Here is an 11803-nt window from a genome sequence, read left to right as displayed (position 1 = left end):
ATGCCATCATCTTAAATCCTTCACATTTGGTTATCCTGTAGTCAGGTTAGTGGGATGTTGATGACCAGAAAGACTACTCTCAGTCCCTTTCCCCATGAAATGCCCCACTGAATCCTCCCCATTGCTTTTTCCCAACAAAAGTATCCATAACATTTCTACCTTCTGTCCCATCTCCTCCGCCTCCAGTCTTCCCACCTCCTCAAAACCTCTATGGACATTCCTCCCCTTCCTTTTGCCCACTTAGTTCCCTGAAATCCATCATTCCCCAACCCACTGGACTTCCCACCAAACCCTCCTGGCTCTCCCTGTTGTTAGTCTTGTGCTCCTACTTACCCAGGGACCCATTATGCTCCAGTTGCAAAATTAAATTCTGCTGTTCCAGAAATAATCTATTTTCAAATTAGATCTAATTTTGTGTGTATTACTGAAAGGGCAAGTATAAGCCAATTTAAGAGGAGAAAGACAAAACATTTTACAATTGTATTACAATACCCAGCATACAACACCCAAGACATTTGTCTTGAATGGGGTCACATTCCCATGCTTTCCATATCTAAATAAACAAATGCTTTCACCCACCGTGGAGCAGAACTGACCTGTTCCACCATAGCACATGCCGATGTATCATCAGACAGTAGCTCAAAATCTGCTGTATGCAGATTTTGCTGTTTGCAAGATAGGATGAGTGAGAGGCTTGTCAAGCAGCTAGTTGTGGTTCCAGATTCTCCAGCTAATTCAGTGCTTGTCTGGACAGCTCTAAACTATACCAGCTGCTAATAGTCCCCCTTGGGATCGTTTTCTAATTGCAGATTACCAGACACAGCAGGGTATCCCTTTCTTCTCTGGGGGTAATCCTTGTGCTGGGATGGAGGGAAGGAGATTTATGAACCAAATATGCAAGCCTCAGCTGAGAGCTGCTTGAATGGTGGACACAACAAATAAGCTGGTGAATGCTTGAACAACTCATTGTGCTTTGGTGCTCTTTCATGCAGGGGATCCAACTTTCACCATGCTAAGAAGCAGCCTGTTAATTCAGCACTGTGGGTGTTACACACCAGGATGGCTTCACTGCAGTTTATTCCAGTGATTGGTATCTGGGTTTACGCTAATTCAGGACTGTGAAGTTGTATCAGGTTCATGTTTCTGTGTTGTCACTTGTACTGAACTTTCTTATCTGGTCCATCTCACTTAAGGAAAACTATCTCAAGTTTTTTTTCCCACACCACAAATCTGATCGTCAGGTCCTTGGCGTTAAATAGATGCAAAGAACCTGAAGCTCCAGTCCGTAAGTCTTGGACATTATTTCAAATGAGAAAGTTTTAAAAGCAGTGGCAATCCTTAAAAAAATTAATTCTTGCTAGTGACCTGTTTTTATTTCTCACCAAGAATATTTTGCATATTATAATGTGGGACACTTTTTTCTTAGTAATCTTTGGAAAGTGCAGAAATCCTGCAGACTGGTGACGAAACACAGAGTAAGATTTCAAAACCCAAGATCAGCTGTGTGACTTGGCTCTTCAAGGTCACAAAACCTTCCAGAAAATCTTTTTACTGTTGAGACGCACCTCAACTGTATGTCTGTAAAGTATCAATCTTACAGTGCTCCCTAACTCTTGTGTGAAGAATTTTTCACACCTGTTGCTTGTGACAGGATTTTCTTAACCTGTCACTAGGTGGCAACACAGCCACTCGCATCATTGCACTACTTCGACCTACTCCTACCTGTGGAACTCTGCTGAGATCCACAGGTGAGAGTTTCACATCAAAAATGTGTTTTCTTCCTACAAAACCCGTGCTCCGGTGCTAGCTTTAATAGTCACCCGTCGAATAGATTTGAATGGACGATTCTGAATGTCACTGCGAGGCGAGCAGCTGATGCTGTTTACAGCAATACGGCTTTGTTTGTCTCCCTTCGTTAGAGGGGTCATTGTGCACTGGAGAGCTGAGAGTGATACTGCAATCAGTTTCAGCCCTAACACATACAGTGCCTCATTTTGAACCACTGATGCCAGTGGGAGATTTATTACAATTTTGTACAGGATTTGGTCATTAGTACTGACTTTTAACAACAGCTGTGTATACCAGAATATTATTTGCCCAGGTTGGATTAAACTGACCTTCTGAAAAGTGGCTCAAGAGCAACAGGTATCCTCAAGCTTTGTACTTTCAGGTACAATGCAGGCTGAAAACAATCAAACAAACAAACAAAAAATGGATTCAGTAACATGTAACTCATATAATGCCAAAAAAAAAGCTGACTTGTCTTAACTTGCAAGCAATCTTGGAAACAATCTATCATTTCAAAGTGTTTTTGAGATTCCTAAAAACTGTAATGATCTCATGTAACCATGACTCTGTTAGCTACGGTAAAGGGTGGTGTAATTTCAAGAGGCGATAACGCTGTGACTACCTAGTATCAAAGGTGTTGTTCCTCATTTCACTGAGATTAATTTTTACAGCCCCCTGTCATTTCACAATGCTGCCAACACCCTACTCTTCTTAGAGTCATAGTTCTCTGCTTTCATGTGATTACGATGGGACTGTTTCCAAGCATGTATATATTGGATTACCAGCTGAACATATTTTCTTCTCTGCTTACTCAAATGGTGTCACCAGATTGTCTTTCAAGGAGCCTATAAATATATATATATATATTCAAGTCTCACAAAATGAACTGTGAAGCTCACACACTTGACTTCTCCCTCCTGCTTCTCTGGAGACATTCACTGTGTAACCCCACAGCTTCTCTCCCATTGCATGTAGCAAATGCAAGTAACTGTGACCAACTGTTTTCTTTAAGTGAAGAAGGTAAATGACATCCATATTTAGGTCTTACAAAAAATTTCTTTGACAACAGTTGAGAAGGTCTTGTCAAGTTATGGGAGTTAGAATTTGGTGGAGTTGAAATATGGGAGAAGGGCTATGGGGCTGTCACCTCCCCCCTAACGCCATGCTAGAAGGAACAGTATTCAACAGAAGTACATTGGGATACTACAGATTGTGCTAAAATATACTTTGATTTTTTTTTCCTAAAGCTTCTGGGTTAAAAAAATATAAATAAATAAAATTTAAAAAGTGGTAACTTCATTTACTGATAACTTTTTTTTTTTTATTAGAGTCTTCTAACCAGGATTCGGGACTTGTTATTTGGGATTAGCTCACACATTCATTTGCTTCAGTATCCTTTTTTTTTTCTAACATTGACCAGGATGAGAAACTTCAGAAGAAGGCAGAGGAAATCCTTCTGCAGATTGTGATGAAAACTGCCATTTTACTTTCTCAGGAAAATTCTCCAGAATTTACAGACATTTGTATTCCAACATCATATTTTACAAGAAACGTTGATGCTCTCCTGTCTTTTGCTGCTGGAGCCTAGCCTCACTTTTTTTTCTTTATTTTTTCCTCTGAGCCTTTTTCAATCCTAAAGAAGACAACAAAAGGTGATGAAAAAGCCTTTGTGGTGGATCCCAAGAATAGGATATCCCCAAGGCAATGTGGTTAGCGCAAAACCAAGGAAAGCATTTAATTCTGTAGATAGAATCCAGCCCTTTCAACAAGTGAATCCTATTAACAACTCGTTTAAAAAAAAAAAAAAAAAAGCTAAACGGGGATATTGCTAGATTTGGACACCAAATCCTCTCAGGAGCCCCGTGCACGCAGCAGGTTATGTCCCGGGGCATGGCAGCCCTCACCCCCCGGTACCACACGGGCTCCGTTTCCTCAGGGCTCCCCCACCTCATGTTCAGGCCCCTTCTCTCCCCTCGACCTCCACTGAGAGCCACAAGGAGGAAGAGGAGGAGAAGGAGGAGAAGGAGGAAGGTGGCGGTCCCACTCCGAGGAGCCCGGTGAGGGCCGCGCTACCAGCAGCCGCCCGGCGCTCAGGTGCGAGCCGTTGGCGGGGCGGGCGGAGGGGAGGGAGATGGCGGGGAGGGGTCCCCCCGCTTCACCTCCTCCCTCCGTGCCCCTGGGCGGGCCGGGGGGAGCTGAGTGGAGGAAGCCGGCGTCAGTCAGGGGCAGGGCGAGGCCGGGCGGCGGGGGATGGCGGCCCCCGCCCGGCGCCGGGGCTCCAGTCGTGGAGAGCGGTGGCACCATGCGGGCGGCCGCCGGGGTAGGAGCGGGGCGGGGAAGGCACCTGCTGCCCGCCGGGGGCCGGCGTGCTGAGGGCGGGGGGCTGCCCCTCAGGGCTTCGCTGAGAGAGGGGTCGGGGGTCTCTGGTTCCTCTGCTTCTTTCTAGGAGGTGGCGGGCGTCCTCTGCCTGGTGGCCCTGGCGGCAGCGCTGGATTTCGGGTACCACCACACCGAGGAGCTGGAGGCGTACCTGAGGGAGGTTCACGCCGCCCACCCGTCCCTCACCCACCTGCACAGCATCGGGCGCTCGGTGGAAGGTAGGTGCGGCCAGGACCGGCTCTTTTGGGGTCGTGCCGGATCGCTGCCCGTAAAGCTGTCCTCCGAAGCCCCCAGGAGGGTCCCCGTAACTTCGTGCCGTGGCCTTGGGTGGCGGCGGGGCTGCTAAGTGCCGGGTGCCTCTGCTTCAGCCTCTCCTGAGTTTCCTCTTCCTCTTGCTTGGACGTGAGTAACAAACCCTGATGGCACCTACGGTGCTGCGGCTAGGGTAGGAGCTCTCCCGGCACCTACTTCTCTTCGAGACCGAAACCTCGACGGAGTGGCAATTTCAGAAACAGGGATGTTGCTGAGCCTGAGATGTAGCTGCCCCTCTGCGAGGTACCCGCTCGAGGTGGGGCTGTGATAGCAGCGCGGGGTCTCTAACTTGTCTCTAACTACGTTTAAAGGATCGTCTCTTCTGGCTTTATCTGTTTGACTAAAGCTGGACTGACAAGAAAAAAGGATTTCAAATTCCATACTGGAATCCGGTTTTGAGTAAAGAACTGGGGTTTTAGTCTCAAACTCTATAGGAAAATAGCTCGATCAATAATTGCCTTTCTAGCCTCATATAGGTATTTTGGCTTATCTGTGATTGGTACTTCCTTACGATAATTTTTGGAGAAAAAAAAAAAAAGAAAAGCTTTTTCTATCCCCTGAAGAGATTAGAAAGGTTAGTATTTGTTAGCATTTATTTATTATACTTTAATGTTCATCTGTTTAGTTTTAAATGGAAAAAAGCTAAGTAGACTTCAAAAAATGCTTTTATATGATGTATAAAATTACATCACTCTTTAGAAACATCATTTGTTCTTTTAATCCTACTTCATATCACTACAGTAAGGCCAGGTGAAACTTGTGTTTTACTTTTTTTGTTAGTAGTTTTTGTTTGTTTAAAATCTATGTGCTTCTAGGTAGATAAACCTGAAGAGCACTAGTAGCTTCTATCTCTTCACACATCCTTCCTTGTGTTATTGTGTGTCTTCAATTTCTTCTTTAAATATGCACTCCTACTTGTCTGGGACTTTTCTTTGGAAAGAGTCTGGTCAGTTTCAGTGAGGTATCAAACCCCTGTCTTGTTGCTATGGATGTGTAACCTTGTCTCTGCACGTCCACACTTCTTTCTAAGAAAGTCTCATTATGGGAAGACTCAAACTAGACGAGGAATCTTTAAGTTAAGTTGTGTTCCTCTTGCTTTCATCAAAGGCAGAATCCTATTGAAATATGTTATTCACCCACACAAGAGAAGGCTAGTCCCTTTATGTACGGTTCCCTCAAGTACAAACTACTAATTATCAACATCTCCATATTGCTACCTTGAGGGGACTTAGCTAACTTTTTTAACCATAGGGCTAGATTTCGGCTTCTGCTGTAAATTCTGTAGAGTTCTGTGAAACATGTTAGAGGATGGAACTGAGCTAGGGTCTTATTTTCTTTGATAATATTACAAGAAAGTCTTGTGACAATGGTGGCTATATAATTTTGTTAAAAATTTCAGTTTTGGTTGACAGGCTGAAGTTCTAGTCCTCTTTTCTCAGTTAAGCTGTTGAAAACAATGTGCATATGCATGCACACACTTGTATGGATTTACTAGTGTGTCCTACTAAACTGTCTAACCAATTAGCTAAACCATGATAGCATAATTATGGATAAGAAACAGAAAATAATTTAAATATAAAGCCGAGAATGTCATGTAGTAAGTCTTCTTTTCAACCCTTGATACATCTGATACGGAGATTGTAGATGACAAATACAAAATCTTATGAACTGAGTGGTGTCTGTAAGGACACCAGATGTGACTTCGCTGTTACCATGAATGGCTATTGTTTTCATTTTATTTTTTCTTTAGTCTAGGTCTCATTCTAATTTTATTTAACAACCTAGCATTATATACTGTCATCTAGGTTTGGATTATGAAGAAAGTGAACTGAAAGCTTGATTTTATTTATTTATGGCTTGTGTAGACCTGGAGTTCTGCAAGGCTATAGGGTCCACCCTTGAAGCCTCAATGTGGAAGGACAATAGGGACCTCTGTATCACCACTTCAGGAGGTGGTTGCTTGTAGTTCTTTATCAGGAATATCTAAACATTCTTCGTGATGGAATTCTCACATGCTCCAGGCAGACTATAGAATAATTGAGGTCTGGAGGCTGTCTAACTTGAGGCCCTGTTCTAAGCAGGGCTAACTTTAAATTACGATGCTCAGAGCATTCTCCACTTGAGTTTTGACTATCTGCAAGGATGAAGATTCTGTAGGATCTCTGGGTACCTGATCCAGTACTTAACTACCTTTGCTGTGAGAATATATTCTCTTGCATCTGATTAGAATTTTCTTTGCACCTCTAAGAAGAGTCTGGGTCCATCTTCTCTAGAATCTTCCTTTAGGTAGTGGGAGGTTGTAGCTGTGTGATTCTCCAGGTTAAACAAACCGACCTACTTCAGCCTCTTCTCAGGTCTAGTGTGCTTCTGCCTTGTAATCATCTCAGCGGCTTTCTGCTGGACTTCCACCAGTATGATGTTATCCCTTTTGCACTGGGGAGCCTGTAGCTGGGCATGGTACTGCAGTTATAACTTTACTAGTGCTGACTGGGGGAGAATAACCATTTCCCTCCAACTGCTGGTTTATGTTCTTGCTGATGCAGCCCAGCATAGAGGTTCCTATTCTGCTGCAAGAGCATGCTGCCGGCTCGTGTTCATCTTACTGTCCCCATGGACACCCCTTCAACTCCTAGCTTGCAGATCTGCAACCTACATAGTCAGTTTGCAGCCTGTGCAAGCATGGGGTTAGTTTCTTGGGTTGATAATCCCAATGTGAGGGATTATCCCTCTGTTCCAGGAGGAGGACTTTTCATTTGCCCTTGTCATGAGTCGTCTGTTGAGAAATTCCTTCAGCTTGTCAAGGCCTCTCTGAATGGCAGCCTCAGTATTGACCCCTGAGGATCAATGCTGATAAGTTGCTGTCACTTGACCCACCAACTGACCACCGGTTAATTGCTCAGTCTAACAGCCAGTTTCCGACGTTGCTGTAGTCTACTGATCTAATCCACATGTTCCTAACTTGTTTGCAAAGATACTTTGAGGGATAGTGCTGAAAGCCTTGCGAAGGTCAAGGTTAAAGAAAGCTAGTACTCGTGTCTCTCCCACTGAGCTTTCATTTCTTCGTGGAAAGCTAAGTAGTCAAGTATGATTTGCTGTGGATAAACGTGAGGTGAGATTTAGAAAGCAGGTTTATTTTTGATGCACATAAACAGTGAGGTACAAAACAAAGCCAGTACCAAGAGCTTCACTGGAAACCAAGGTAAAAGATGCTCAATCTGTTTTGTGATTTACATCACAAAAAAATTACATGGAAATTCACAGCTTCTCTGTCAGATTTCTGGGAAGATTTCTAGACTAGCAATGACCTGTTCATTCTTCAGATGTGTACATTTCCTAACATTCCTGCAAAAGGAACATTAGTGCTTCAGTTACTTCTGACGCGGTGTATAAACACAGTGGAAAAAGCTTAAGCAATGGTATCAAAGGTAATAAATCCTCAATACCTGGCAAGGATATCTGGCTCATGCAGGCTGAACATCAGGCGCTGCGTTCTGGGCTGCTTCCATGTATGACTAATGATGGCTTTTTTCTTTACAAGTTGGAAGGAAAAAAAGCTCCTGAAACCTGGTATTGACAGAGCTGGCTATTCACAGGCTAGTCAATAGCAGCTGACAGTTCTCATAAACGCTGTGTGAAGAATCCACTTATTATGCAATTAAGTTCTAGAAAATACTGGTTCCTCCCTTCCCAGAGACCCGTCCATACAGCTACGAAAGGCATGTGTCTGCCAGGAGAAACTTTGCTTCCCTCACAGGGTTACTTCAGGCCAAACAATGGAAATGTGTGATGGTTCAGGGTAATATCCTGGTTCTTTGTCTCTGATGCGTTGTTAAATAAGCTAGTAAAAGCTCTTTGGCAGGAGCTGCCTTCTCTAATCTGCGCAGCATTCAACCTCAGCACAGTATGTGTGCTGTATGGTAATAGGGAAGGCCCCAGAGCTGCGTCAGCCTAGAGGATGGGACCTGGTGTAGTCATAATTCACCTGGCCTGCCTAATACCTGCCTTATGAAACACAGACTGACTATAGCAAACAGATCTTACAATGTGTATTATTAAAAAGAAGATATTTCAATGTGTGTGTTGTCTGTGGTGCTTCATTGTTGAAGACTTTTTTTCCTTTTTTTTTCTTTTTTTTTTTTTTAAAGAAAAGGTGAATAGAGGGGAGGAATGGGAAAGCAGACTTAAGGATTCTAAAAGGTGGAACTGGTGACCTCACTGAGAGCAAAAAACCAAGCAATATTGAAACAGCTGAGTGGCTTTTGTAGTAGATCCCCACTTTCAGAACTTTTCAGATACACTCTGGATTCAGATGAAGTGATAGCATGGCAGTTTCAGCTTGTTTTAGATCTATCTTTTCTGGAGGCCAGTCTGCATTTTTAGAATTCCAGTCCCACTGGAACAGTTGTAAACATCTTCCTGAAGCTAGTTCCTCCTCACTGAGCAAAGAAAGCTGTATATGCTTAAAGTATAAAGTACCTCTGTGTCTGCACATTGAAGAGCTGGCTTAGCAGGCTAACCTTTATTTGTTGGATTCTGTCATTGGAGAAACGAAAAGCAAAACAAACCAAACTGACCAAATTTTATTATGGTTTCACTAAAAATTTTTGGAAATAGCTACTTACAACAGGGCTATTGAAAAGTTGGTAATTTTTTCTTTTTTCAGGTGAGAACTATGTGATTTAACCATCCTATTCTGCTGTTTACTCTTCAGTGGCTCTGTTTGTTGCTTTTAAATTGAAGCATTCCAGCCATTGATCTTAAACACATCACCAACTTTCACTAGACCACCAAAAAAAAGCTCATTTATCAGCATTCTGCTATCCCCACTCTACAAACAGAGGCTGAAACATGCAGGCTGCTTTAGGTTGGGTTGCTGTGTGTGCGCGCGCATGTTGGAGCTCGTCGTGTCCCCTTCCCTGCCCACATTTGTGGGTTTCCCTTCTCAGGCAGCAGAAGGGAACGCCGGGTGCTCGGGGCTCCATGCGATAAGCAGCAGCGACTCAGCCCAAGGGCAGGTTGGAGATAGGACCACGTAGCGGGGTGGGAAGTGCGTGCCTACCTGGTGATGTAGCCAGCAGAGAACCTAGGCACCTGTCCCAAACACCATTCTGTGCAGACATCAGTGGAAGTTGTGCCCGAGGTATGCCAGGAATTGATGTTAATCTGCTAACTGCTGTTACAGCATGATCAACACCTATAGGTATTTAGGGGAGGCTCTTCAACAGGGGAGTGTGGCCTTCGGGGTCATTGCACTCCAGTAAAAGGATCTTAATAATAAAAGATCAGCTACTGTATTTGTCTAGTCTAACTGTTGGCAGTCTGTGTATTTAACTGACAAATGGGGAAAAATAGGAATTTCTTTTCAGGGATTTCTTGTGATACGACATGGAAGGAGCCTGGGTTACTACTGTCAGCAGTACAATGCACTGCAAGCTTTATTGCACTTACATCAGAAACAATTTAGATTCTGGATGCTTTTGAGTACTAGAAAACAAGTTTTACTGTTGGAGGAAACAAAACTGAAACGTGTATCCATAAGTGTTTGTACTTCACTGGAATTGCTCTTACCTGGTTAGTTTCTGGGGTCCTGGCACCGCATCGCTATAGAATGAGAAGGCTGTGCCTAGCCCAGTGTACTCTGAGGTAAGCTTCTCAGTGCTACTCATTAGTAAATGCTCACACAAACCAAATGTGAGTATCGATGTTTCTAAAAAGAGAAAAACCATGAAGGTGATAAAGGCAACTGTAAGTTTTCAAGACAAAGAGAAATTGTATAGAGGAAAATCCATGGGAATGTGATGCCTTTAAAGAGAATATTGAGATAATTTTTTCTGTGTATACATAGTGAGAGAGAAGTTTGTGTATAGGAGTATTACCCTCTGTTTGTTCCGTTTGAGTGACTGCTGCAGATGGCTTTCCTCCTGTCTCCGGTCCTTGATAACGTCTCCTGTTCCCTTCCCCCTTCCTTGTCTCCTACCCCACAAGTTTCCCTAGTCCTGTGAATCGCAGGCTCACCATGCAAGCATGTCGTGTGTAGATAATATAAGCATTGAGATTTTCAGTGTTCATTTTTAGAAACAGGAATGAATGGGATGTTTCCCACTCTGAGGGCCCCATGTGAAGCACACTAAAGTCACTTGGCTCAAGTCTGAAGTTCCCTTTAAAAAAAAAAAAAGGGCACTCTAGAACTTATTGTGATAGTTACTTTTACCCATTCTTGGCTGCTTCTTTTCTGATCTACCCCCTTACATGCCACTTTTTCTCTTCGGTCTCTTTCTTCCTAACCATCTTTGTTCTAGTTTTTGGCAGTACTTGGGGCATAAGAAATGTATGTTAACAAGATTCTAGATAGATTTACGTGTTCATTTTATTATTGAAATTGTTTGGGATCATGGATGGGCTTGATGTTAACAGCCTTGTAAACTCTGTTTGCAGGGTATTATGTGAGTTACTGTGATGGGAAGGGAAAAAGAACAGAAGAGGAGGAGAAGGATTGGGTTCTTCAGAGCTTATCTGTTCAAGTTAAATCATGACTTCAAAAATAAATCATGACTTTAAAAGCAAGAAAGTATTAGTTTGCATTTCAAAAAATCTTTAGCTTCCAATTGAGCTTTACTCTAAATCAGGTGCTTAAATAGAGCTTACCTTTACTGCATCAGCTTTAAAGTCTGTTTCTACTAGCTAAAGCTAAAAAGCTTTAAATGTTGAAAGATATTTTTTTCAACAGATTTCCTCTGACTGCATCTTCTAGCGCTTTAGCTACTAGAATTAGTCTAACTGTGAATACTGTGCATGTCTCTCTGGAGGAGAAAAGCTACAGCACTTCTGCCTTCTGCACCAGTAGTTTGACTGCTGTAGTGTGACAGGTAGTTTTGCGTGCAATTTGTCTTCCAATAGCCGAGTATTACAATGTTTGGCTGATAACATGACTTCACACTGCTTTCCTGTCAGTAATGCCCTGGCAGAATGCCTGTGCTTTCTACACAATTTATAAAGAGTGCATAGCTTGGTCATCGTCAGGTGTTTGCCTTGAAAGACAGATAAGCTATTGAAGAAGTTGATCTTCGAGGTGCAGTAACTGACTGTAAGCATGTTCCTGTTCTCTTGCAGTAAAGGTGAAATAATTTGCTTAAATCTTCTTCCATATGTTTGCTGTGAATTGGTCAATCATTTCTGCCTTCTACATGGCAAACACCCAAAAAATAATAGTGAAAGTGTGTGTATATATGTGCAGGTTTTTTGCATACATACATGCATACAAATGAAACTCAAACTCAATTCTTGCAGAAAATCTTGTGAGAAGTTGTTTTTTTTCAGTGAAATT

General features: G+C 42.9%; 1 protein-coding gene across 1 annotated transcript in view; it reads left to right on the top strand.

The window, feature by feature from the left end:
- Positions 1-3904: 3904 nt before the first annotated feature.
- CPM (carboxypeptidase M) overlaps positions 3905-11803 on the top strand; it is a 32865-nt gene continuing 24966 nt past the window's right edge. The window contains exons 1-2 of the mRNA XM_080576204.1: positions 3905-4108; positions 4235-4389. Coding sequence (XP_080432330.1) covers positions 3920-4108; positions 4235-4389 — 344 coding nt within the window. The 5' untranslated portion in view covers positions 3905-3919. The remainder of the gene's footprint in view (positions 4109-4234; positions 4390-11803) is intronic.

Source organism: Anser brachyrhynchus (assembly GCF_964034855.1).
Source record: "Anser brachyrhynchus genome assembly, chromosome: 1".
Lineage (NCBI taxonomy): Eukaryota > Metazoa > Chordata > Aves > Anseriformes > Anatidae > Anser > Anser brachyrhynchus.
This window is presented reverse-complemented; position numbering and strand designations above follow the sequence as displayed.